This window comes from Pipistrellus hanaki (genome assembly GCF_964339955.1).
Source record: "Pipistrellus hanaki genome assembly, chromosome: 7".
Lineage (NCBI taxonomy): Eukaryota > Metazoa > Chordata > Mammalia > Chiroptera > Vespertilionidae > Pipistrellus > Pipistrellus hanaki.
In genome coordinates this window covers 5387792-5414189 of record NC_140509.1, presented here as the reverse complement: position 1 = coordinate 5414189, position 26398 = coordinate 5387792, and the positions used below count along the sequence as shown (strand labels likewise).

The following is a 26398-nucleotide window of genomic DNA, read 5'->3' as shown; positions in this document are numbered from 1 at the left end:
CCCGCAACCAACATACATGCCCTTGACCGGAATCGAACCCGGGACCCTTAGGTCTGCAGGCCAATGCTCTATCCACTGAGCCAAACCGGTTTCGGCACTTATTTTATTCTTATACAAGCAGTCTCCTGTATTAATGTTCATAGACTAGAAAAGAATTGAGTTCTAGGCTCAGATAGTTGAACCAGATTTACACACACTAAATGTGTGGCAGGGTTTTGAAAAGAAGTCTTGGGTGAGGCCATCCTTATGCAGGATATCGAGCGCTCCTGGTTCCTTCCTACTTGTACCAGACCTTCCTCTCCTCATCCCCACGACCAAAGGCACTCACCAATTCCATAGTGCTCCTGGGAAAAACATTTTGGAATGATCTGGAAGTTTCTTTTGTCCCTCAGATCCTGTTCCTTAGTTACTCAAGCTTAATTGGTCATTATTTGCCAAGTTTCTGCTGCAGGCTCAGTTAGGGTTGGGGCCCGCGTCCTGAACATGGCCGATGTTAAGAGGAAAAGAGCAGGTCCGACGCCCTGCGGACGAGGCCGCAGCTGAGGAGCTCCTAGGCCTGGCGGAGAGGAGTACTGCTGCTCGGTGACCTGCAGACTCGTGGCAGGAGAGGAAAAGATGGTGATGCTTGTTCCTCTCTGGGCTTTCCCACTTCAAGTGGACAGGAAATTTAAAAACATATTCCATCTCACTAGTCATCAGATAAATGCCAATTAAAATAAGCTGCTAAATTGCCCTTACCAAATTTGCTAAAATTTAAAAACCTAATTCTGTCATTGATGAGGAAAGGGGCAGCATGTGTTAAGAGCCTTAGAAATGCCATATTCTCTTGCACTGTCCACCAGTCGTTGCAGCTGCTTCCCACTGCAGGACCTGCCCCACATGGACATCATGTGCGTGGCTGCCTCCAGCTAGACAGCTGCCCTGTGCTCTCGTTTCTTGGGCACACCTCTTTGAGTTTTCAGCTCAGTTGCTACATTATCTGGAAGCTTCCATGACTTTCCAGGCTGATGCATAAGTGCTTTTTTAAAAACATGAGATCTTTTGTTGATGATGAAACGTAAATTTTAAGTATGTTTTTCCGTATATTCTTATTCAGTGTGGACATTTTGAAAAACAGAAAAGTAAAAAGAACTTCAAATTTTCATACTTTCTACTAGTAACATTTTGATGTATTTCCTTCTGTGTTTTTTACTGTGAGCCTTCCTTCTTATCTGTATACTTTCCTCAACACTACCCTCAACTATCGGACATGAAAGTGAGCTGGAAGGGAGGTTTGTAAAAAAGTAAAATAGAAAAGAGGAGGAGGCAGGGGTTTTCTAACTTTTGTCTTTGCTGTCATTTTCTGTTATCCCAGCCCTGTGCCCTCCTCTCTCACCGCAGGCTTAGAGGCCTTGACCAAATCTTATAACTCTCTGTGCTTTGTAGTTCACATCTTAGACTGGCATTTTCATTTCTTAGTGTCTGTAGACAAATGCTTATTCATGAGCACAAAGAAGCATGTACAAGAGGTTTATGACAGCACCAAGTGATCAGGACTGATACCAGGTATCAGCAGCAGATGCAAGCGGCAGCTCTGGCTGCGGGGGGGGGGGGGGGGGGGGGGGGGGTGGCATGCCGGCAGTGGGTGTGAACAGCAGCTCTGGTGCCCACAGTGCTTATAAGCGGGGCCGTCACCGGCAGCAGGTTCGAGAGGCAGCTGCCAGCACCAGTTGCCCCTCAGGAGCATGGGGAGGTGGAGAAGCCCTGAGGGGCAATTGGGGCCAGCAGCCACTGCTCGAACCCGCTGATGGTGCCAAGCAATCGGGACTGGACTTCCTGTCTAATTAGCATATTACACTTTTATTGTAGATTAGAGGCTTGGTGCACAGATTTGTGCACTGGTGGGTCCCTCGACCTGGCCTGTGTGGATCAGGCCGAAACTGGCTCTCCAACATTCCCCTAGGGGTCCCAGATTGTGAGAGGGGGATTTCAGGTTACAATTGGGCTCCCACCTCTCTGGTTCCGGGTTCATCATCCAAGAACTGCAGCTGCCAAGTCACCGCAGCTCAGCAGCTCCTGCGTTGAGTGTCTGCCCCCGGTGGTCATTATGTGTCATAGCTACTGGTTGGACAGTCACTTAGGCTTTTATCTATACTAATAAAAGGGTAATATGCTAATTAGACCGGACATCTTTCAGACAAAGCCACCGTGGCAGGGGCCGAGGCAGAGGTGGTTAGGGGTGATCAAACTGGCAGGGGAGCAGTTAGGGGCATCAGGCTGGCAGACAGAGGTGGTTAGGGGCAATCAGGCAGGCAGGCAGGTGAGTGGTTAGGAGCCAGCGGCCCCGGATTGCGAGAGGGATCCTGGATTGGAGAGGGTACAGGCTGGGCTGAGGGAACCCTCCCCCAATGGGTGAATTTCGTACACTGGGTCTAGTATATACAGAATTGCCCACCACCATTTATCCCCTCTACACCCTCTTCCACCCCCATCCCCCCCACTCACCAGACTGTTGTCCATGAGTTCTATTTTTTCTTGCTTGCTCAATCCTTCCATCCCCACCTCGCAGCACTCGCCCTGTCCCTCCCCCACCAGAGCTGTCTGCCTGCTCTATCTATGAATTTGTCTCTATTTTGCTTGGTAGTTCAGTTTGTTCATTAAATTCCTCATATTAATATAAATAAATAAAAGCTAGATCATTGTGTCCTGGCCAGATGGCTCAGTTTGTTGGAACATCATCCTGTACACCAAAAGGTTGCCAGTTTGATTCCCAAACAGGGCACATACGCAGGCTACAAGTTTAATCCCCAGCTGTGGTGTGTACTTGTCAATGTCTTACTGAAGGTTTTGCTAAAGAGAATTTTTTATTGAAAATCACTTTCCCTTAAAATTAAAAATATTTTCAGTGTTGTGGATAATAAGCCTAATATTAGTGTGGTTCTTATTCCTCTGATATCACCAGTTTTGCCCTTTTTATCCCTGAGGTCTTGAAATTTCTCAGTGATTTGTCCGTAATATTTATTTATTTATTTATTAAATATATTTTATTGATTTTCTTACAGAGAGGAAGGGAAAGAGATAGAGAGCTAGAAACATCGATGAGAGAGAAAACATCCACCAGCTGCCTCTTGCACACCCCCTACCGGGGATGTGCCCGCAACTAACCTACATGTCCTTGGCCGGAATCGAACCCGGGACCTTTCAGTCTGCAGACCGACGCTCTACCGCTGAGCCAAACCGGTTTCGGCCATAATTTTTATTAATTAGATAGTAGACCATCTAGATTGAGACTTTACTCTTTTTTTTTTTTTTAGAGAGAGACAAAGTGGGTGGGAAAGAGAGAGAAGCATGGTTTTATTGACCCACTTATTTATGTGTTCATTGGTTGGTTCTTGTAAATGCCTGACTGGGGATGGAACCTACAACCTTGGCCTATCAGGATGATGCTCCAACTAATGAACTACCCAGCCAGGGCCTGAGCCTTCACTCTTACTCTTTTCCAGTTATATATTTATCCCTTTGTTTTGTTATGTTTGTTTTTTTTAATATATTTTATTGACTTTTCATAGAGAGGAAGAGAGAGGTATAGAGAGCTAGAAACATCGATGAGAGAGAATCATCGATCAGCTGCCTCTTGCACACCCCCTATTGGGGATGTGCCCGCAACCAAGGTACATGCCCTTGACCGGAATTGAACCCGGGACCTTTCAGTCCGCAAGCTGAGCTCTATCCACTGAGTCAAACTGGTCCCGGCTGTTTTGTTATGTTTTAGGAAGTTTTATTTACTTATCTTCTAACTCTTCTAGTGAATGTTTTGTTTTACTAATCATTTTTAAGTTGCAAGTTACCATTTTTAAGTTCTGTGTTATTATTTTTTTTAAAATATATTTTATTGATTTTTCACAGAGAGGAAGAGAGAGGGACAGAGAGTTAGAAACATTGATGAGAGAGAAACATCGACCAGCTGCCTCCTGCACGCCCCCCACTGGGGATGTGCCCGCAACCAATGTACGTGCCCTTGACTGGAATCGAACCTGGGACCCTGCAGTCCGCAGACCGACGCTCTATCCACTGAGCCAAACCGGTTTCGGCTGTGTTATCATTTTTATTCTTGGTTGCTTTTATATACATTTTGTTCTTGTTTAGGATGCCATACCTTCTCAAGTTTCTTTAAAGATAAGAACTAATTTTCTCCAAGTTTTCTTGATTTTTTTCTTTTGACCAGAGCCAGTTTTCTTTCTTTTTTTAAAATATATTTTATAGATTTTTTACAGAGAGGAAGAGAGAGGGATAGAGAGCTAGAAACATCGATGAGAGAGAATCATCGATCAGCTGCCTCCTGCACACCCCCTGCTGGAGATGTGCCCTCAACCAAGGTCCATGCCCTTGACCGGAATTTAACCTGGGACCCTTCAGTCCGCAGACCGACGCTCTATCCACTGAGCCAACCGGTTTCGGTGCAGAGCCAGTTTTCATTTGCTTATTTTGATCTTTCTTTCCTTTTGGTGACTTTCCTTGGATCAGGAGACTGTGGCTGTCCTGATACAGTCATGGTTGAGGCATAGCAGCAGAGTGACCTGCAGGGAAGTGAAACTGATGTGTCAGGGGTCTTTTACAAGAATGCCAAAATAGGGCTTTCTTCTCGGGGTGTGGAAGCTATATTACTAGTAAGCTGCTGTACGGCCCTATTTTTCTGCTTCAGCTAGAGCCCTCAGAGTTGGCTGGGGGACAGGGCCTGGCTCCTGGCCATCCTCCATGTGTGGGGAGGACTGTTTGGTATTTAGACCTTTGGCTTTCGGGACCCTTCTCACTTCCACGCTGTGTGTTCCTGCCCGGGCCTCCCCTGGAACCTCTCCAGAGTCTGGAAGCTGAGCTGCTGCTTTTGCCTTTCTTCACCTTTCAATCCTCATTCATCACTGCACCTTCTTGGAATTTTTGAAATCTCTTTTCTTTCAACAGCCTCTTTCCAATCTTATTTCTCTACTTGGATTTTTATGGAACCTCAGGAAGAAGAAAGATTAATATGCTTAGTCAATCTACTACTACATTTGTTAGTTAAATTTTTTTACTTTTAGAATTATACTTCTCTTTCCTTTGACTCTGAGGTAATACTTTATTTTTGTTTCTCTAAGGCAGTTATTTTCATCTCATGGCACACGCAAACTAATTACTAAAATTCTGCAGCATATCAAAAGATAAATTTTTTGCCAATCTGACAACAAAATAAGTATAGTTTTGATTTAGTCACACTTGACGGCTATTGTTCCATTGGCTGTTACCATTTTTTAATTTGACAACCTAAAAGAAGCCAGTGTCCCTGACTAAATAGTCAGGTATTGCATGTTTTAAAAATGTTTGTGGCACACCAGTTGAAAATTGCTACTCTAAGCTAATCATTTAAGACATGAGTAGGAATATCTTGCTTTCAATAGATAAAAAATTCTAAGTAGATCACATTTTTGTAAATTCAGTCTTCTTCTTCTTTTTTTTAATATATATATATTTTATTGATTTTGTACAGAGAGGAAGAGGAGAGATAGTTAGAAACATCGATGAGAGAGAGTCATCGATCAGCTGCCTCTTGCACACCTCCTACTGGGGATATGCCCGCAACCAAGGTACATGCCCTTGACCGGAATCGAACCCGGGACCCTTCAGTCTCCAAGCCGACGGTCTATCCATTGAGCCAAACCGGTCTCGGCTAAATTCAGTCTTCTTTATCTCAAACACTAGCAGCTTTTTAAAAGAATCACTCTTTAGCCCAAGTATCGCTCAGTGGATAGAGCATTGGCCTGCAGACCCAAGGGTCCCAGGTTAGATTCCGGTCAAGGGCATGTCATTCATTACAGACTTCTCCCCAGCCCGGGCCGTGGTCTGGGTGCGTACAGGAGGCAACCAATTCATTTGTTTCTCTCACATCAGTATTTCTCTCTGTCTTTCCCTCTCTCTTCCATTCTCTCTAAAAAAAAAAAAATCAATGGAAAAATATCCATGGTTGAGGATTAAAAAAAACAAGTCACTCTTTAGTCAAAGAATTGATATTATTATTTCTTGTTTATTACTTATTTTAAACTTGTTAGGAACTTTAAATTCGGAGAACCTAATTTATTTGTTTGTTTGTTTGTTTTAATATATTTTATTGATCTTTTACAGAGAGGAAGGGAAAGAGATAGAGAGCTAGGAACGTCAATGAGAGAGAAACATCGACCAGCTGCCTCTTGCACACCCCCTACCGGGGATGTACCCACAACCGATATACATGCCCTTGACCAGAATCGAACCCGGGACCCTTCAGTCTGCAGACTGACGCTCTACCACTGAGCCAAACCGGTTTCGGCTGGAGGACCTAATTTAAAGATTAGCTCTTTTACTGCAAATAACTACTCCTAAATTACCTTTCAACCAATTTTTTACATCCTGAAATTAAAAAAAGATATATTTTTACTAAGTTTATAAACTGTCTGCATTATCACACATCATTGAATGCTACCCATTAATGAACAGCTAATTCAGTGGCTTAGTGTAGAGATTAGAATCTGCCCCTCATAGAGAATATAGTACTAGACTTGAGCTGGTTTGTGTTGGAACTCTGAAGAGAGACTGAATTTCTGGGATAGGAGCCAAGTGCATTCTGCTAAATGAATTGAGTCCAGATGACTGTTCCAAAACAGTTGTATTTGCTTTCTGACCCAGCTCCACATTCCAGGAAAGAGTTTTAGTCATTAGGAAGTAGAGCCACAGATTACTTTTTCACTGACTCCAGTATAGTTCACAGTGGTTTCAGCAAATACAAATGCAACTCTTGCCTCTAGCGACTCCACCACCTCCAACCAACAGCCACTGGACCTGTGCAGGTGTAAGTTACCTGGCTGAGGTGCCACCTAACAGATTCCTCTCAATTCATCGACCTTTCAGATGCACACTGCCTCGCAGAGTTTGTGCTACAAAGAAAATAAATGTAAGGACTCTGATTCTAACTCATCTTGAAGGGACCTCATATGGCTCAGTGTTTATTATTTTCTTTATTTTTTCATGTTTGAAATATTTCATTTTAAAACAAAACCAAACCCTGGGAAGGGATTTCACATAACACTGGCTTCCCGTCTCCTGGTGCTCCCATCTGTCCTCACTGCGGTGCCCACCTTGTGGGACAGGAAAGGAACGTGCATCGAAGGCCGTGTGTTCTGTTTGGGACTTCCTCTACAGACACTGGCACTGGAGTTGCTCCTCTGAACTCCTTTTGGATCTGGGCTTAATTGCTTTAATAAAGGAAACGTTTACACTAAAGCACCCATGAACATGCAGAATTTTTGGTTTTGGATACCCAGTGCCTCACAGAGTTACCTTTTAAGTCAAGCGAAGTAGCAGGAGGCTTTTGATACAAGAACCAGAATACCTGACTAAACATGGCTCCAACAACACCATTAATTTTCTCACGTAAGAAGGCAGAGGTGGCCATTATCGCCTCGCTTCAGCAGCTCGGCGCTGTCAGGATTTGGTTCAGCTTCTCATTGATTCTCTCTTGGCCTTCCCCTCAGGATCACAAGATGACCATTGCAGCTCCAAGTCTCAGGTTCCCACTTGCCAAGCAAGGAGGTATAGGGTTTCTTTTTGTGCACTGCTTTTTTATCCTGTGGGAAATCTTTCCCAGAAACCCTAAGAGACATCGCCTCAGGAGCCATTTATCCAGAAGTGGGTCACTGCGGAGGAGAGCAGCGTTCCCTGTGCCCCTCCACCGGCGCCTCAGCTCTCACCCCACAGAATCTGCCTTCCCAGCAGCAAGGCGGGAGGGACAGTGCTGTGGGCTAGACAGCCAGCGTGTCAGCCCAGATGACTGCCTCAGAGTGGAAAGTGGGTGTCAGCAGGTGATGGTTCACTTTGTACCCATCCTTACTGCACAGCAAAGCCAGCGTTCTTGTGATGGGAGATCATTTCAGTGGCAGGCTCAGAGTGTGTGTCTCTGCCCAACCTCTGGGGGAGAGGGGAGCTAGAGGGAAAGATAGGGACGTCTCCCTGATTGGTAGCCCTTTGCAAATAAATACCTCCCATTTCAGTAAAACATCCTAAAAAGAAAAGACATTTGAATTGTTTTAAGGGAGAGAGAGAAGCATTGATGTGAGCGAGAAGCATCATTAGGTTGCTCCCCATACGTGCCCCGAAGGGAAATGAACCTACAACCTTTTGGAGGACAGGATGCTCCCACCATCTAAGCCACCTGGCCAGGCCTGAGATTTTTTTCTTTTTAAAAAATAGGCACTTGCTCAGATTATTTTTGTTGACTAGACCGGAAGAGCTAGAATTAATATTTTAAAGTTTACCTGCGTACGGTTGAATAATAAAGGCCAATAGATAATTTATTTGGATTTTGTTTTTATTGTTGTTGCTAATCCTCACTTGATATTTTTTCCATTGATTGATTTTTAGAGAGAGTGGAAGGGATGGGGAGAGAGACAGACAGAAGCATCAATATGAGAGAGAAACATCAGTTGGTTGCCTCCTGAACTTGCCCTGACCTGAGCCAGGCTCGAACCTGGGACCCTTCTGTGCATGGGCCGAGACTCTACCCACTGAGCAACATTGGCAAGGGCTATTTAAATGTCTTCCTGCTAAGACGGACTTTTAAATAGTCTCCTCTGGAGCAGGAACCTGTGACATACAGGTTGACATTAGAACTGACTCAAAGGAATTTGAGAAAGACAGTTCATACCAACACTTTGGCTGGACCACCTTCCATGTACCCGGAACCAAATCTCATCCCGGGTCTGGGCCAGAAATCTGTCAGAGGTGATCCTGACACCTACCCCAACCCACACGCAAGAGTCGCATGAGAGATAAAAATAACAGCCTAATTGCTGCGGCAGCATTTGAGAGAGAGCTGCGAGATGGATGTTGGACTGTGGAAAATTATGAAAAAGTAAAATGGTTATAGTGAACCTTGTCATGGAGGACCTTTGCTCAAGACGAATCTGTCTTTTTCAGCGCTATGACTTTAAAGAACTGAAATTCTCTTTATTTATTTATTTATTTATTATTTTTTAAAGGTTTCCTTTTTATTTATTTTTAAAGGTTTCCATTTATTTAATTAATTAATTTATTTATTTTTAATATATTTTATTGATTTTTCTACAGAGAGGAAGAGAGAGGGACAGAGAGCCAGAAACATCGATGAGAGAGAACTATCGATCAGCGGCCCCCTGCACACCCCCTACTGGGAATGTGCCCGCAACCAAGGCACATGCCCCTGACCGGAATCGAACCCAGGACCCTTTAGTCCACTGAGCCAAACCGGTCTCAGCTGAAATTCTCTTTTTTACTAAAGAGCCTCCTCCTAAGAAAACGGCTAAGTCTCAATTTTATTTACATTTTAAAATACATTTTTACTGATTTCAGAGAGGAAAGGGGAGGGAGAAAGAGAGAGTAATGAGAGAGAATCATTGATTATCTGCCTCCTGGCCCTGACTGGGAAATGAACCGAGACCTTGTGATTCATAGGTCAATGCTCAACCATGGAGACAGCGTGGCCAGGCCTAAGGCTTAATTTTAAAAACTGGTAAATAGCCCAGTCTGTTATGGCTTAGTGGTAAAGTGTCGACCTTTGAATCAGGAGGTCAGGGTTCGATTCCTGGTCAGAGCACATGCCCAGGTTGTGAGCTCCATCCCCAGTGTGAGGCCTGTAAGAGGCAGCTGATCAATGATTCTCTCTCAACACTGATGTTTCTCCTCTCCTTTCCTTTCTGAAATAAATTAAAAAAAGTATATATCTTTTTAAATAAATCACAACTGATAAGTAGAGGAATATTTCTTTGCTTTTTACTATAGAATCTTTGGCAGGATCACCTTAGGTAAAATTTACACAAGTAGATTCCCTAAGTGTTCATATAAAACTCGAAAGAAATACTAAGAGACAAATAAAACTGTTATTTTCTACAACTTGAACATTAATGAGAAGTGAAAGTAAATGCCACTGAAATTTCAATGTACAGATGGCAATATGATTTGACTTACTCTAGATTTTATAAGAGTGCATAAATTTTATAAAGGAAAATGCCTTTATATTTTTCCCAACTGCACCTAACAGAGTAAATCCAGGTTATATGTTGATGCTGAATGCAGAAATTATTATTAAAATTTGTAAATTATATTGTCGTTGTAATATGAAGTTGATTTGTGCCCTTAAAATTTTAAGACCATTTTTTAAACTTTTGGGTTTTTTAAATATGTTTTTATTGATTTCAGAGAGAGGGAAGGAAGAGAGAGACATTGATGAGAAGACAATCAATTAGCTGTCTCCTTCACGCCCCATACTGGGGGTGGAGCCTACAACCCGGACATGTGCTCTGGTCAGGCTGCATGGAATCATGCTCAGTGGTTCTGAGTGTCAGCCCAGGCACTGAGGGGTGGAGGGTTTGATTCGCAGTCAAGAACATGGACCTGGGTTGCAAGTTTGATCCTGCCCTGGTCAGCCCCAATTGGGGCACATGCCAGATGCAACACAGTAGATGTGTTTCTCATATTTCTTCCTCCCTCCCTCCCTCCCTCCCTCCCTCCCTTCTTCCCTCCTCTCCTTCCTCCCACTCTCTCTAGCATTCAGGCCGACGCTCTATCCACTGAGTCAAACCAGTTAGGGTGTCCTCCCACTCTCTCTAAAAATCAGTGGAAAACATATCCTCCAGTGAGGATTAACAAAAACAATTAATTGCACAATAACTGCTAAAGAGAAGTCTTTCTCCACTTTCCAGAAAAGTGAATGATGATGGCATCTTTGAACCTCTATAATTTTTCTTTACCTGCCTCCCCTCCCCCCCCCCCCCCCCCCCCCGCCATCCCAACCCGATAGCTCTACTCCCCACCTCTGTCAGTGCATACCTGTGACAGGGGTGAGGGGGACACATTGAGTGGGCTTGGCTGCCTGGATCAGAGGACAGAGTTGGCTTTCCAGCTCGTGCTGGTGTGGCCCGCTTGTCCCAGTTATTCAGGCTGCTTCACTGCTTAATTCATGAAATATAATCTAGCTGGTCTTTGCTGGCTGTGAAAGTGCAGTTATTTCTAAAACTGTAGAGAAGCAATTTAAATAAGAAAAGGTAGACATTTCCATTCAAGTAGACTGAAAGCCGTATGGGAACAAGAATGGATGGGGAAGCCCTATCTGGTTTGGCTCAGTGGATAGAGCATCGGCCTGTGGACTGAAAGGTCCCAGGTTCGATTCCAGTCAAAGGCAAGTACCTTGGTTGCGGGCACATCCCCTGTGGGGAGTGTGCAAGAGGCAGCTGAATCGATGTTTCTCTCTCATCTATGTTTCTCTCTCATTGATGTTTCCAACTCTCTATCCCTCTCCTTTCCTCTCTCTGTAAAAAATCAATTATATATATGTGTGTGTGTGTGTGTGTGTATATATGTGTGTGTGTGTGTGTGTGTATGTATGTGTGTGTGTGTGTATGTGTATATATATATGAATGGGGAAAAGACTAGGAAAAGAAACAGGCATCTTGGCAAGAGAAAGGAATGGAATTCCTTGGCAGATAATTAGCAAAAATTAATTTTAAAATATAGTTCACTCAGGTGTCTAGCCCTTTAAATTGGCTCCTTTTGTTTCTATTCAATATCTCTTAAAACTTTTAGAGTAGCCCTAGCAGGTTTGGCTCAGTGAACAGTGGCTAGGCGTCAACCCAATGATTGAAGGGTCCTGGGTCTGATTCTGATCAAGGGCACATAACTTGGTTGCAAGCTTGATCCCCGACCCTGGTCTGAATGCAAGTGGAAGGCAACCAATTGATATGTCTCTGTCACATGAATGTTTCTCTTTCTCTCTGTCTCTTCCCCTCCCTTCCAGTCCCTCTAAAGATCAATGGGAAAATATCCTTGGGTGAGGATTAACCAAACAAAGAAACTTTTAGAGTACTTATTTTAAATGTTTGTTCATTCTATACAAAGTTACTGAGCACCTGTGTTGTGTTTAGAAAATACTTTGTCTTAATTTTTAGGTCATTATACAAATAAGGTAGTAGTAATAGAAAACAAGTTAGAGCATTCCATGGCATTTCCAGGGGTTCATCTTTTCCTTCTGTTCTGCAGAGATAGATATAAAAAGCAGAAGCTAAAAAGTCATAGCCTGGCTCAAGAGCAAGGTATTATCTGGCTTAGATTAGGCATTCAGTGTATATTTGTTGAATGAGTGAATGAGTGAATGAATGAATGAAAGAAGTAATCCTCCATAGATCAGAAACAGAGCAGCACCACAGAATGCAGTCTGGACCCATGGAGTGAGGCCCAGGTGCCTGATGGGGAGGACACCAGGAGCTGAGACTTAGAAAGCTGTGGACCTAGGCAGGGAGAGGACACAGAGGCAGTGCACACTCAAGGTTGAGCCACCTGCCTCTGACTCCGGGGCTCTGTCTGCGGCATTCACACGTCACCTTGGAGCAGGCGCCCTACAGTCCAGGCCTGGGGAAAGCCGCCTCGCAAGCCTTCCCCAGCTGGAGCGTGAATGCTTTTCAGACTCAATGAATTTTGTAGATGGCCTGACAAAGAACTTAAATATATTCAGATGATCGAGAAATAAAGGAATAGCTTCTATTTTAAAAGAACAAAACAGAAATAAAATATGTAATTTAAACAGATATGTAAAGAACGTATAGAAATTAAAAATATCAAATAAAATGCAGGCTAGAGATAGGATAACTCTAGCCTGGATACAGTTTAAAAGAAAATTAGTAAATTGGAATAGAATGAAAAATCCTATCTAATAAAGAGGGAATATGCTAATTGACCACCACCCCCTCACAAAGATGGTGGTGCTCACAACCAATAAGGAGGGAATATGCTAATTGATGCCTCAGCCCCCCAGTTGCCCAGGGCCGGCCCAAGGCGCAGGCAAGCCTTGAATAGTGGCTGCCCAGCCGCCCAGGGCCACCCGAGTCTCGGGTAACAAGGGCCAGCCGAGGCTTGCGCAGCCGCAATGGCAGCAGCAGAGGTGTGATGGGGCTGTTACCTTCCCCTGATCGCCAGGTTGTCTCCCGCCCCTGAGGGTCCCAGACTGTGAAAGGGGGCAGGCTAGGCTGAGGGACACCTCCCCCCCTCCAGTGCATGAATTTTTATGACCAAGCCTCTAGTTCAGGGGTCTTCAAACTACGGCCCGCGGGCCACATGCAGCCCGCAGAGGAGTCTGATTCGGCCCGCCAGGTTTTTTGGGCAGTGAGCGCAGCCGAGGTGTTACAGTAGGAATTAGTAGTTCATATAGTCCGGCCCTCCAGCTCTCTGAGGGACCGTGATCTGGCCCCCACTTTAAAAAGTTTGAGGACTCCTGCTCTAGTTCATATATAATCTGTGTGTGTGTGTGTGTGTGTGTGTGTGTGTATACATATATATATATACATATATATATGTGTGTGTATACACACACACACACACACACACACACACACACACACACATATATATATATATATAAAAGCCTAAGCAACTGGCCAGTAGCTATGATGCATAAAGACCACTCAACGCAGGAGCTGCCGAGCAACAGCAACTTTGCAGAGTGCCCTCTCACATTATGGGACCCCTTGGGGGATGTCAGACTGCCAGTTTGGGCCCAGTCCTTTCAGGCCAGGCCAAGGCACCCCACCAGTCCACGAATCCGTGCACCAGGCCTCTAGTACATTGGAAAGACACAGATCTTAAAAATATATATAAATAAATAAAATAATAGGAGATAGAATATACTCAAATGCCTAACCACTGAATGAAGTTGTCGCTCCTCATCCTGTCTGACTTCACATTGCTCTGTGCATCTCTGTCAGTCCCTGTCCTGGCACAGTGACCAGGTGTGTGTTTTTGTTGACTTAGTTTTGCTGAACTCCTGCCGGGTGCTGAGCTCTGTCCTGGGCACACGACATCCAAGAATGCGTCAGATAAGGGCCTTGCCCTTTTGTTCTAGCCTGTCCGTCACGATATCCCTGGTACGCGGTGTTATCTGGCTCAGACCAGGCATTCAGTGTCTTTGTTGAACAAATGGGTAGGTGATTGAAGTAGTCCATGGCCGTGGTTACTGCTCTGTTTGGCGGGCTTTGCAGTGTGGGGAGAGCCTAGAGGAGAAGAAAAGCTCTTGTCAGTGACACATGAAACCTGGTGTGACTCTCACCAAAATGTCCTTTTGTTTTTCATTTCTGTTTCACTGACTGCTCAGTAGATTCAGAATGAGACTGCAATATAAACAACATCAGTGTTAATTTTTTTCCCACTTTTCAGGCTGGAGTAAAAGGGACATTGGGAAGATTAGTTGGAATTTTTGAGGTAAGTCTGTTAAAATCTTTGGTACATTTGGTATTGTATTAATAACACATATATCTTTGTCTTAGTCCATTCAAGATGCTGTAATAAAATATCATAAACTAGGATGCTTATTAATAATAGAAATTGATTTTTCATCATTCTGGTGCCTAGAAGTGGAAGATCAAGGCACTAGCAGATTCAATGTCTGGCTAAGCACCTGCTTCCTGCTTCATGGACCACTGTTTCTGTCCTTATATGGTGGAAAACAGAAGGTTGCTCTCTAGGTCTCTGTTATAAGGGCACTAATTCCATTCCTGAGGGTCAGCCCCAAAGACCCCACCTCCTAACCATCACACTGAGGACATGATTTCACCATATGAATGGGGGGGCATAAATATTAAGTCTATTGTAGTCTTTGTCTCCTCCAAACAGCTAGAATATTATTTGTAAGTATTATTTATCCCATCCCTATCTCTCTACCTTTTCTCCTGAGATGTGAAAGGGGTAGGTAAATGTAGAGAAGACAGAGGGAAAATGGAAGATTAAGCAGCTATAGCAAAAAAGAGAGAAACAAGGAAATTACTGGGGTAGAGATTGGAGGAGGGGAAGGGAAGAGAAGCAGGGAAAGAAGAGGATGGTAGGAAGAGAGATAATCACTGACTTGCACCGATGAGGCCCTGCCCATCCACAGTCTCTCTTCTTTCTGTGCCCAGCTACCTAAATGTACTTGGTGCCTTTTTCTTGAGAGGTAATGACCTTCCTGCTCACAGCATTTATATGAAGTTGCACTTAAGGAAACGGAAGGAAAACAAGAATAAAGCCTTGGCTTTAGAAATCCAATCAAGGAGCTTACCTTCAAATGCATGTGTGGCCTATTTCAAATAGCCCATCTGGTACTAGTTCGTGTTTGACTGTAGGACAGTGGAAAGTAAAAGGAATCCTGTGGACATAACCTCTCTGGGCGTCAGTCCTCTCAGCTCTGTAAGGAGTAACTCCCTCTGTCCTCCTCTTTGCCCTCAGAACCAGGAGAGGAAGCACAGGACGTATGTGTATGTGCTCATTGTCACGGAGGTGCTGGAAGACTGGGAGGACTCGGTTAACATTGGTAAGTCGTCCAGAGGCCTCCAGAGAGCTCCCCACGGCCGCCCTTGCTGCAGCACAGGTGGTACTCAGAACCAGAAACAAGCGCCTGATAAGAAGAGACATAATTGCCTGGCTCAGTGGCTCAGTGGTTGAGCATCAAACTATGAACCAGGAGGTCATGGTTCGATTCCTGGTCAGGGCACATGCCTGGGTTGTGGGCTCGATCTCTAGCATGGGGCATGCAGGAGGCAGACAATTGATGATTTTCTTTTATCATTGATGTTTCTCTCTCTCCCTCTCCCTTCCTCTTTGAAATCAATTTTTTTTAAAATCCTCCTATTATTTATCTTCTTTAAATACATATATAATTAGTGGCCGGTGCATAGATTTGTGCACATTGAAAGGAAATTAATTACAAGAAATATTTTAATATTACTATTCTCCCTTTCTCTAAAATAGAAGTGTCAGAGATAAAAAAAAATTAGTAAAATGTATATGAAAGTATTGGGGCAATGGTAAAATATGTACACAGATAATAATTTAATTAAAAAATGTATATGAAAATATTTAAATTGATTAGTAAATAAATAATAACAACATGATATTACAACAATAAAGACATAAAAAACATGATATAAAAACATGATATAAAAACATTGATAAAAACAATGACTGATAAATTGATTCAACTTATTCTATCTCCCTGTATACCTCATTAAGAGTAAACACTTCCAGCCGAAACTGGTTTGGCTCAATGGATAGAGCGTCGGCTTGGGGACTGAAGGGTCCCAGGTTCGATTCCAGTCAGGGGCATGTACCTTGGTTGCGGGCATGTCCCCGGTGGGGGGTGTGCAAGAGGCAGCTGATCGATGACTCTCTCATCGATGTTTCTAAATCTCTCTCTCTCTCTCTCTCTCTCTCTCTCTGTACAGAATCAATAAAATATATTTAAAAAAAAAAAAAGTAAACACTTTCAGAATGCTTGACTAATTTCCTTTGTGATGAAGTATTTACAACTTTGTCACATGCTCTTCGAACTCGAGAGAAAGGAACATATAACTGACCATGTCTAAAAGCGGGTTCAGGTAGGAATATTCCTTCTCTGTCTAGATTTTTTCCTTGTGATTTATCAATAGTCATTCACAAATGCTGGCATCACATCAAACTGTCTTCTTATTAATTTAAATGGGAGGCCAGTATCAGGCAGGGACAGTTGTGCTAATAGTTGGTCTTCGGACATATTCTGTCAAAGAAACTGATTTCTTTCAGCTTCAGAATGTCAACAAAAACAACCAAATTCATGTTTGATGACAGATCGAAACACACGTGTGCAATTGGCACCAGCAAGAGCTTTATATGCATCGTGCATGCACTAGTCAATGTTTATTTTTAAATTGCCATTGCACGGTCATATGTACTGGCTGGTCGGATGGACAGACGGTCAGTCACTTAGCTTTTTATATGTATACTGTGTCCCAGTGCACAGATTCGTGCACATTGAAAGGAAATTAATTAGAAGAAATACTTTAATATTGCTATTCACCCTTTCTCAATAATAGAAGTATCAACCAAATTCATGATAGACAATGACAGATTGAAGCACACACGTGCGATTGGCGCCAGCAAAACTTTATATGTATCACGCATGCATGAGTCAACTTAGCCAATATTTTTTTTATTGATTTTTTACAGAGAGGAAGGGAGAGAGATAGAGAGCTAGAAACATCGATGAGAGAGAAACATCAACCAGCTGCCCCTTGCACACCCCCACTGGGGATGTGTCCACAACCAAGGTACATGCCCTTGACCGGAATTGAACCCGGGACCTTTCAGTCCGCAGGCCAACGCCCTATCTACTGAGCCAAACCAGTCCCAGCAACTTAGCCTTTTGTATATATAGAATAAACTTGCTTAATTAGACCTGCTTTCTGATTTAGCTAAATTTTTTCCAGTCCAGTGAAGCACTCCAACTTCTCTTTCAGGTAATTGTCAGCAACACAGCAGTAAATATCAACATGAAGCATATTATTATTATTATAGATCATTCAGGGAGAACAAAGGGTAAAATATTTAATAGCGGCAGTGTTTGACTGTATTCTGCGCAGTGAGAAAACCTGAAGTCATTTTCAAGGTCCATTATTTCTTACTTCTCTTCAGTTAGATCAAGTTTCTAAGCTTTCTAAATCTTTATTTTCTGGCTAATGAAAAAAAATAGGATTCCACCGAGTCTCCTATCTACCTCCTCCAGGACTTCTGTGAGGATCAGATGAAATGAGGCATGGGAAAACACTTCACAGACATCTGGTTTAAGTGTGAAATGTTTGCACGTGGCTATAAAGCAAATGGAGTTCCTGGGCTGAAGAAACTCCAAGGAGGCTAGTCGCTAGGGAGAGGAAGCCAGGCGTTGCTATGTGATGTCATTACCCAGTACCCATACCCACCGTTTCTGGGCTGGGCTGTGGGCTGCATTTTGCGCCAGGGGGTCTTGGCAGCATTGGCTGCGATATGGTGGGGTGTCACTCTGGGGTGGTGGCAAGGCCTGTGTCCCACTTGGGGGAAGCCAAGTGATGGTTTGTCAGTGCCAGGTCCATGTACCATTTATTTTTAAATGGCCAGTAGGCATCATGGCAGCCCCTGTGTTGAGTGTCTGCCCCAGGGTGGTCAGTGGGCATCATAGCTACTGGTCAAACAGTCGGATACTTAGCGATAGATAGATAGATAGATAGATAGATAGATAGACAGACAGACAGACAGACAGACAGACTTCAGAGAGGAATGGAGAAGGAGAAAAAGAGAGACATCAATAATGAGAGAGAATCATTGATTGGCTGCCTCTTGCATGCTTCTGCTGGGGATCAAGCCTGGCAGCCCAGGTATATGCCCTGACTGGGAATCAAACCATAATCTCCTGGTTCATAGGTTGATGCTCAACCACTGAGCCATGCCAGCTGAGCAATAGGAAGACATCCTATCTAATAAAGAGGGAATATGCTAGTTGACCATCACACTCTCACAAAGGTGGTAGCCTCACAAAGATGACGACCCCACAGCCAATAAGGAGGGAATATGCTAATTGACCATCTTGCCCTCAAAAATGGCAGCACTCACAGCTACAAGATAGTGGCATGCAAGCCTCTCAGCCCCTCCGGGGTGGCAGGCGCACAGTATGGCCGGGCCGGGCCGCCCCACCCCAATCAGGTCCAGCCACTTCGTGTGTCTGCCTCCGGAGTCTCCTCAGCCCCCTAGCCACCCAGGGCCACCCGAGGTTTGCGCTGCCGGCAGTGGCAGCAGCAGAGGTGTGATGGGGGCATCGCCTGCACCTGATCGCTGGGTCACCTCCCACCTCTGAGGGCTCCTGGACTGTGTGAGAGGGGGCAGGCCAGGCTGAGGGACCCGCCCCCCACCCCCGTGCATGAATTTTCATGCACCATGCCACTAATATTTAATAAAACAAGCATGTCTTATTTTTAACTTGTGAAAGCACAGTAAAACCTTAATAAAACAGACTAATTGGGGCAAGGTGGTGTCTGTTAAAGCCAAAAGTCTGTTATATAATAAAGTAGGTTTTCCAGAGGCATATGTTAAAAAATTGGCAAATAAGTTAGCTTACGTGTTTTTACTTATGTAAACACATTTGTGTAATTAAAACTAAGTATTATGAAAAGCTTGATTTCACAGAAGTTTTCTATGTGTATTACAGTAATCTGACATTTATACTGAATAGGCTCAGTAAACGGGTCCATTCACCAGTCCCCTCGAGCAGATGAGTGCACATGGCTGGGGCATGGCCTAGTGCGAGTCAGACATTGGCCAGCAGGCTTAAAACTGCTGCAGAACACGGGAAGGTGTGGCTCAGCGATTAGAGCATCGTCCTGTGTTCCACAGGGTCTCAGTTCGATTCCTGGTCAGGAGCACATACCTGGGTTGCAGGCTCAATCCCAAGACCCAGTCAGGCTTCTTGTAGGAGGCAGTCAATTAATGAATTTCTTTCACATGGATGTTTTTCCCTCCCTCCCTCCCTCCCACTCTCTCTGAAAATCAATGAGAAAAATATCCTCGGGCCCTGGCTGGTGTGTTCAGTGGTTAGAGCATCAACCTGTGCACCAAAGGGTCTAGGGTTTGATACCGGTCAATGGCGTGTACCTCAGTTGCAGGTTTCCCAGCTCTGGTCAGGGTGCATGCAAGAGGCAGCCAATTGATGTAACCCTCTCATGTCAGTATTTATCTCTTTCCCCCTCCTTCCTCCCTTCCATCTCTCTCTCTCTCTCTCAATAAATGGAAAATACATCTTCAGGTGAGGATTAACAGCAATAACAAAAACTGCTACAGAAAGGCATGCCACATAACAGAACCAGTTACCTTGAGATGCAGTGTGATCAGTTCAGTTTGATTATGTTCTAATCATTCACCAAACACTGTTAATCAGCAGTGACTCTTGGATGTAGATATGTAGCAGACTATAGTTGTAGGTATATAATATTTTTTTTAATATATTTTATTGATTTTGTACAGAGAGGAAGGGAGAGATAGAGAGTTAGAAACATCGATGAGAGAGAGCCATCGATCAGCTGCCTCTTGCACACCCCCTACTGGGGATATGCCCGCAACCAAGGTACATGCCCTTGACCGGAATCGAACCCGGGACCCTTCAGTCCCCAAGCCGACGCTCTATCCATTGAGCCAAACCAGTTTCGGCATAGGTATATAATATTATATTTATGTTGGCAAATTACTACAGTGTGTTGTTGTTTTTTTCTAAATATGGCCTATTCGTTAAAATTTGTTAAAAATAATACAAAAAATAACCTGTCAATTTAATTATAAGCAAATCTTCGTTAAAAACATTTTAAAATTAACAGGATGTTAATTTTAACATTTGACATACAGACCAGAAATTCTGTCCATTAAATCCCAAGTCTGTTAAATCGAGGTCTCCAAAATGGAGGGTTTGCTGTGTTTTGAAATGTATAAAAGGAAGCTGAAGTTGGGTGCATGGTCAACAAAGAGAAACATGGCCCATACAAATAGGAAATGTTTCTAAAGTCAGAGTGGGTCCTGCTCCACAATGCTAGGCCCACTGCTGGCCACAGCACCCCCAGGAGAGCGGGACCCTGTGCTGCTCATTCTTGTCGGAGAGACTGTTGGCCTGGTGTGTGAGCTCCTCTCCGGAGCCATCGGCAGATGCAGGGTAGTGGAAGTAGTTTCCGGTTATATCCATACTAGAGGCCGATGCACAAAATTCTGCAGGAGGAGGCCTTCCTTCCCCCGGATGCCAGCTCTGGCTTCCCCCTGGCACCCGGGACCCGGGCTTCCCTCACAGCCCCGGCTTCTTCCAGACTGACGTCCAGTTAATTAGCATATTACACTTTTATTGTTATAGAAGCCTGTTACACTTTTATTAGATTAGCTCTCTCCTAAAGAGCTGTTTGCTTTGATCTCTGAGATCACTGTTGTATTCATATCTTTGAACTAAAAATTGAGATGATTCAGTGGTTGGGTCGTGGTTTAATCTTTTCCCTCTGTACACATGTATATTCTAGAAAAGTAATACTGATTTAATTTCTGTTTTAAGTTGGCAAGCAGACAAAACACTTGCCAAAACCTCTCCCTTTATTGTTAGTGTGTGCTTGGCTGCCAGGCCCCTCACACTGCTCATGTGGGCATTTCAGAGCCTTTTAGCTTTCCATGGCTTTGTGTCTGGTAGGGGTGCAATATGCTTAAGTAAAGGAATTCAATGGGGTTAATTAAAAATAGACTCCTGGACAGCTGGGGTTGGGCTGAGAGGGAGACAGAGGTAGTGTGGTGTGGCCTGTCCGCAGAGTCTCTGTCTGGCAGGAGTCACACTGTGATAGGAATTTTCAAGGTACCATTGCACTATTAATACCCGAAAAGCCTTTCACCTGTGCTCCCACCCCTGAGAATTGACACTGATGAAGTCATCTCAACTATGGTGAATACGCCCAGTTGGCATGGGTTAGTGAACCAGGAGGTCAGGGTTCAATTCTTGGTCAGGGCATATGCCCAGGTTTCGGGAGCATGCAGGGGGTGATTCTCTCTCATTATTGATGTTTCTATCTACCCTACTCCCCCTTCCTCTCTGAAATAAAAAATATATTTTAAAAAATTAAAAATGGGGATTAAGTTTATGAGCCTTCATTTTTTAAAAAATCTTTATTGTTGAGAGTATTACAGATGTCACCTTTTTTTCTCCCATTGGCCCCTTCCACCCAGTCCCTGCCCTACACCAGGCCTCCACCACCTATTATCTGTGCCCATAGGTAATGTAAATATGCTGTAAGGTCTTTGGTTAGCCTGGCCAGCGTGGCTCAGTGGTTGAGTGTCAACATATGAACCCGAGGTCACAGTTCGATTCCGTCAGGGCACATGCCTGGGTTACAGGATCCATTTCCAGTAGGGGATGTACAGGAGGCAGCCAATCAGTGATTCTCTCTCATCACTGATGTTTCTATCTGTCTCTCCCTCTCCCTTCCTCTCTGATATATATAAAGATCTTTTGGTTAATCTATTCCCACACACACCCCCTCACCTCTTCTCTCTGAGATTCATCAGTCTGTTCCATGTTTCCATGCCTGATTCTGTTTTATTCATCAGTTTATTTTGTTCATTACATTGCTTATTCATTTATTTGATTTTTAGGTTGAATTGTTGATATACTAGTGTGTGTGTGTGTGTGTTGCCATTTTATTGTTCATTTTTTATCTTTCTCTTCTTCCTCCTCCTCCCTTTTTCCTCTTCCCTTCTTTTCTCCTCCCTTCTTCCTCTTTCCCTTTTCCTTCCTTCCATCCTTCTTTCCTTCCTTCCTTCCTTCCTTCCTTCCTTCCTTCCTTCCTATTCTTATTCTTATTCTTATTCTTATTCTTATTCTTATTCTTATTCTTATTCTTATTCTGTGAAACTCTTTATCTGACCTTCAATTCTAAATGATAGCTTTGCTGGGTAGAGTAATCTTGGTTGTAGGTTCTTGCTATTTATTACTTTGAATATTTCTTGCCACTCCCTTCTGGCCTGCAAAGTTTCTGTTGAGAAATCAGCTGACAGTCATATGGGCACTCCCTTGTAGGTTACTTTTTCTCTTGCTGCTTTTAATATTCTCTCTTTGTCTTTAACCTTTGGCATTTTATTTTATTTTTATTTTTCATTTTTTTATTGCATTTTTCTTTTCTTTTTTTAAAAATATATTTTTATTAATTTTTACAGAGAGGAAGAGAGAGGGATAGAGAGTTAGAAATATCGATGAGAGAGAATCATCGATTAGCTGCCTTTTGCACACCCCCTACTGGGAATGTGCCCACAACTAAGGTACATGCTCTTGACCAGAATCGAACCTGGGACCTTTCAGTCCACAGACCAACGCTCTATCCACTGAGCCAAACTGGTTCGGCAACCCTTGACATTTTAATTATGATGTATCTTGGTGTGGTCCTCTTTGGATTCCTCTTGTATGGGGTTCTGTGCACTTCCTGTACTTGTAAGTCTATTTCTTTCACCAGGTAGGGAAAGTTTTCTGTCATTATTTCTTCAAATAGGTTTTCAATTTCTTGGTCTCACCCCCATAGTTCGAATGTTGGTACCCTTAAAGTTATCCCAGAGGCTCCTTACACTATCTTCTTATTTTTGTATTCTTTTTTCTTTTTACTCTTCTGATTGGGTCTTTTTTGCCTCCTCATATTCCAAATCATTGATTTGATTCTTTGAATCCTCTACTGTTGAATCCCTGTAAATTATTCTTTATTTCAGTTAGTGTGTGCTTAATTTCTGACTGTTCCTTTTTCATGTCTTTGACATTCTCACTAAGATCCTTGAAAGTCTCCATAAGTCCCTTGGCACTTTCGTTAATTCCTTTACAGCTCTCATTAAGATCCTTGAAAAACTTTATAAGCGTTGTTTTGTACTGTATCCAGTAGTTTGCTTGCTTCCATTTCTTTCAGTTGTGACATATTTCTTTGTCTCTGCATTTTGGCTGCCTCCCCGTGTTTGTTCCTATATGTTAGGTAGAAATGTTACGTCTCCTGGAATGGTGTCTTGTAGGGCCACTGACCCTGCCTCACTAGTCACCTGAGCTGGGCATTCTGTGTGTGCCCCTGTGTGAGCTGTGTGCACAATCTTATTGTAGTTGAGCCTTGATTGCTGTTGGCTTCACTGGGAGGAATCTACCTCCAAGCCAATTAGCTGTGAGGACCAGCTGTGACTACATTGGAAGAGCTGCTGTGCAGGAGACACCCCTGTGGAGTAAGAATTGCTTCAGGGGGGCTTTGGTGCTCACTGAGTCTGCCCCTTGAGTGTGTCACTTGTGGATGTGTAGAGTTGTAATCTGGAATGGTCTGAAGTTGTTCACTGAGTGCACTGGCTCTGGGGCCTCCCAGGAGGTACAGACTCAACCATTGCCTGGAGCCACCTGGCAAGAACTACAAATAGATCTGCAGATGGCTGCTACTTATATTGGGCTAGGAAGTAGCAGGAGAGGCCCAGATGTGAAGCAAGGCATGCTGGTGCTAGAGCCAGGTCTCAGGCCTTTTATTGATAGTTTTGACACCAGCTGCTGCTTGTTTGAAATATTTTAGCAAAGTCTGAAGCTTGAGCCAGGACAAGCCATTGATATGGTAAAGCAGCTGCATACAGTTTTGGTGGGGCTGCAAATTGGATGGGACGGGGTCTCAAGGATTCACCAGGGCTGAGTGAATAGTGTGGGCCAAGCTGATAGAAACTCAGATATGTCTGCCAGTCAGCTCTGTTGTGGGGGGAGGTCCCAGCACAAAAACAATGACCCCTGCAAGTACCCCTGTCTGGGAGAAAGTCACCCCCAAGTTCCTGCCCCAATGCCAGATAGTCCAGTTCCTCCTGTATGTCCCTGAATTCCCCAAAAGTAGCCACCTGGTGCTGGAGCTCAGAGGAAGTGGGATGGTGTACTAGTAAGTACTAGGGCCCTTTAAGGGGAACCCCTGGGACTCCAGCACTTTACATATCACTCAGCCACAATCCCCACTGGTTTTTACAGTCCAAAGTTACGGGGACTTCTCTTCTCAGCTCTGGGACCCTGGGCTAGGGTTCTGGTGTGGGGCTGGGACCCCTTGCTCCCATGGGAGGCCTTGAAGATATCCCTTCAGATTAATGAAAGGCCACACATGGGTGCTGGACCAGTCTGTTTCACACCTCCACCCCTCCTGCCAGTCTCAATGTGCTTTCTTTTTTTACTTTTTTAAAAATATTTTTTAATTGGTTTTAGAGAGGAAGGAAGAGGGAGAGAGAGAGAAACATCAATGATGAGAGGGAATCATTGATCGGCTGCCTCCTGCACAGCCCCTACTGGGGGTCAAGCCAGAAACTCAGGCATGTGCCCTTGGCCAGAATCGAACCTGGGATCCTTCATTCCGCAGGCTGACACTCTATCCACTGAGCCAAACCAGCTAGGGCATGTGCTTTCTTCTTTACTTCTCTTCGGACTTCGATTCAGCCAGATTTCAGGTGGTTCTGAATAGTGATTGTTCTGTATTTCAGTTGTAATTTTTATGTGGTTGTGGGAGGTGGCGAGTACAGGCCACTATCTTAGTTTCTAACCCAAGATCTTATATCTATGAGCATTCCTGCAGATGAGCCTTTTTCAGATGAAAAATTGGTCCTACCTGTACAACTCAGTGAATGAGAAGTGATGTAAGATACATTCACTGAAGGAATGTTAGATGTTAAACACATACTTACAAGAGCTATTTCCATAGCAGAGTGCTTACAAAATAGTGTTGGTGAATGCAAAAAGCAGGGTATAGAATTATATATTACACTAGTTAGAGCTCCATTGAAATAGTAACTTGAAATGAAAACTAAACGAGATACTAGTTTTCACCAAAAGAATTGGCAGTGACAAGCAAAAGGAAACAGTGCCGGCTGGGTATGTGAGACCAGCACACCACACACAGCAGGATTGGGGGCTGCGGGAGCCTCTTGGCAAGCATTTTGGCACTATGTATCATGAGCCCTTTAGAGTGAAATGTTTTTGGTTTTTTTAAATATATATAAATATATATTTTATTGTTTTTTTAGAGAGGGAGAGAGTTAGAAACATCGATGAGAGAGAAACATTGATCAGCTGTCTCCTGTACACCCTCCACTGGGATGTGCCCGCAACCAAGGTACATGCTCTTGACCGGAATCAAACCTGGGACCCTTCAGTCTGCAAGCCGACCCTCTGTCCACTAAGCCAAACCAGTTAGGGCATGTTTTATTCTTATAATCTCAATTTTAAGGATCTTCCCCTGAGAAGTTAAAAAGAGAAAAACAGATAAAAGACTTTTTTCTAATTATAGTATTATTTAAAATCACAGTATATTGATGTTCAGTGATAGGGAAATGGTTATAATAAACTGCCATTAAAAGTGTTTTTTAAATTTATTTTTTGGTGTTAATCCTCAGCTGAGGATATTTTTTCCATTGATTTTTAGAGAAAATGGAAAGGAGGGAGGGAGTAAGAGAGAGAATTCGATGTCAGAGAGACATATTGATTGGTTGCCTCCAGCATTCACCCAACCTAGGGCCAGAGATTAAACCTGCAATCCAGACAGGTCTTTTTGACCTGTAATCGACCACCACTGAACACACCAGCCAGGGCAAATGCTTTTTTGTTTTTTGTTTTATTTTATAATGTGGAAGAATGCTCAAGAGGCAGTATAAAGTAAAAAAACAAAACAAGACAAAAACACTATAACAATGATAGTAATAATGAAAGGGAACTCCTAATAGCACGTATTATGTGCCAGGTATTATTCAATTACTTTACATTTTAATCCTCACAACAGACTGTGAGATAGGTGCTCTTTATTATCTCTCCATTGTAGATGAGGACAATGGGGCACAGAGAGGTTCAGTAACATGCCCAGAGCCTCACAGCTCATTAGGGCAGTGATGTGATTGGAGTCCAGCGTGTTAGCGGCAGCATCCATGTTCCCAACCCCAACTTTGCCTCTGAGAGCCTCTCAAGATTTGGAGCACCTTAAAGCACGATCCAGTTAGGCGTTCATCTACAGTATCTTTTAGATAGGAGGAAAGGAAGAGCAAATGCATT

At 43.6% G+C, this 26398-nt stretch overlaps 1 protein-coding gene across 1 annotated transcript in view; it reads left to right on the top strand.

Moving 5' to 3' along the window:
• The window catches only part of NUDT3 (nudix hydrolase 3), a 69677-nt gene that overhangs the window by 41276 nt on the left and 2003 nt on the right, over positions 1 to 26398 (top strand). The window contains exons 3-4 of the mRNA XM_084890005.1: positions 14218 to 14262; positions 15262 to 15346. Of these exons, the coding sequence (XP_084746131.1) occupies positions 14218 to 14262; positions 15262 to 15346 (130 nt within the window). The remainder of the gene's footprint in view (positions 1 to 14217; positions 14263 to 15261; positions 15347 to 26398) is intronic.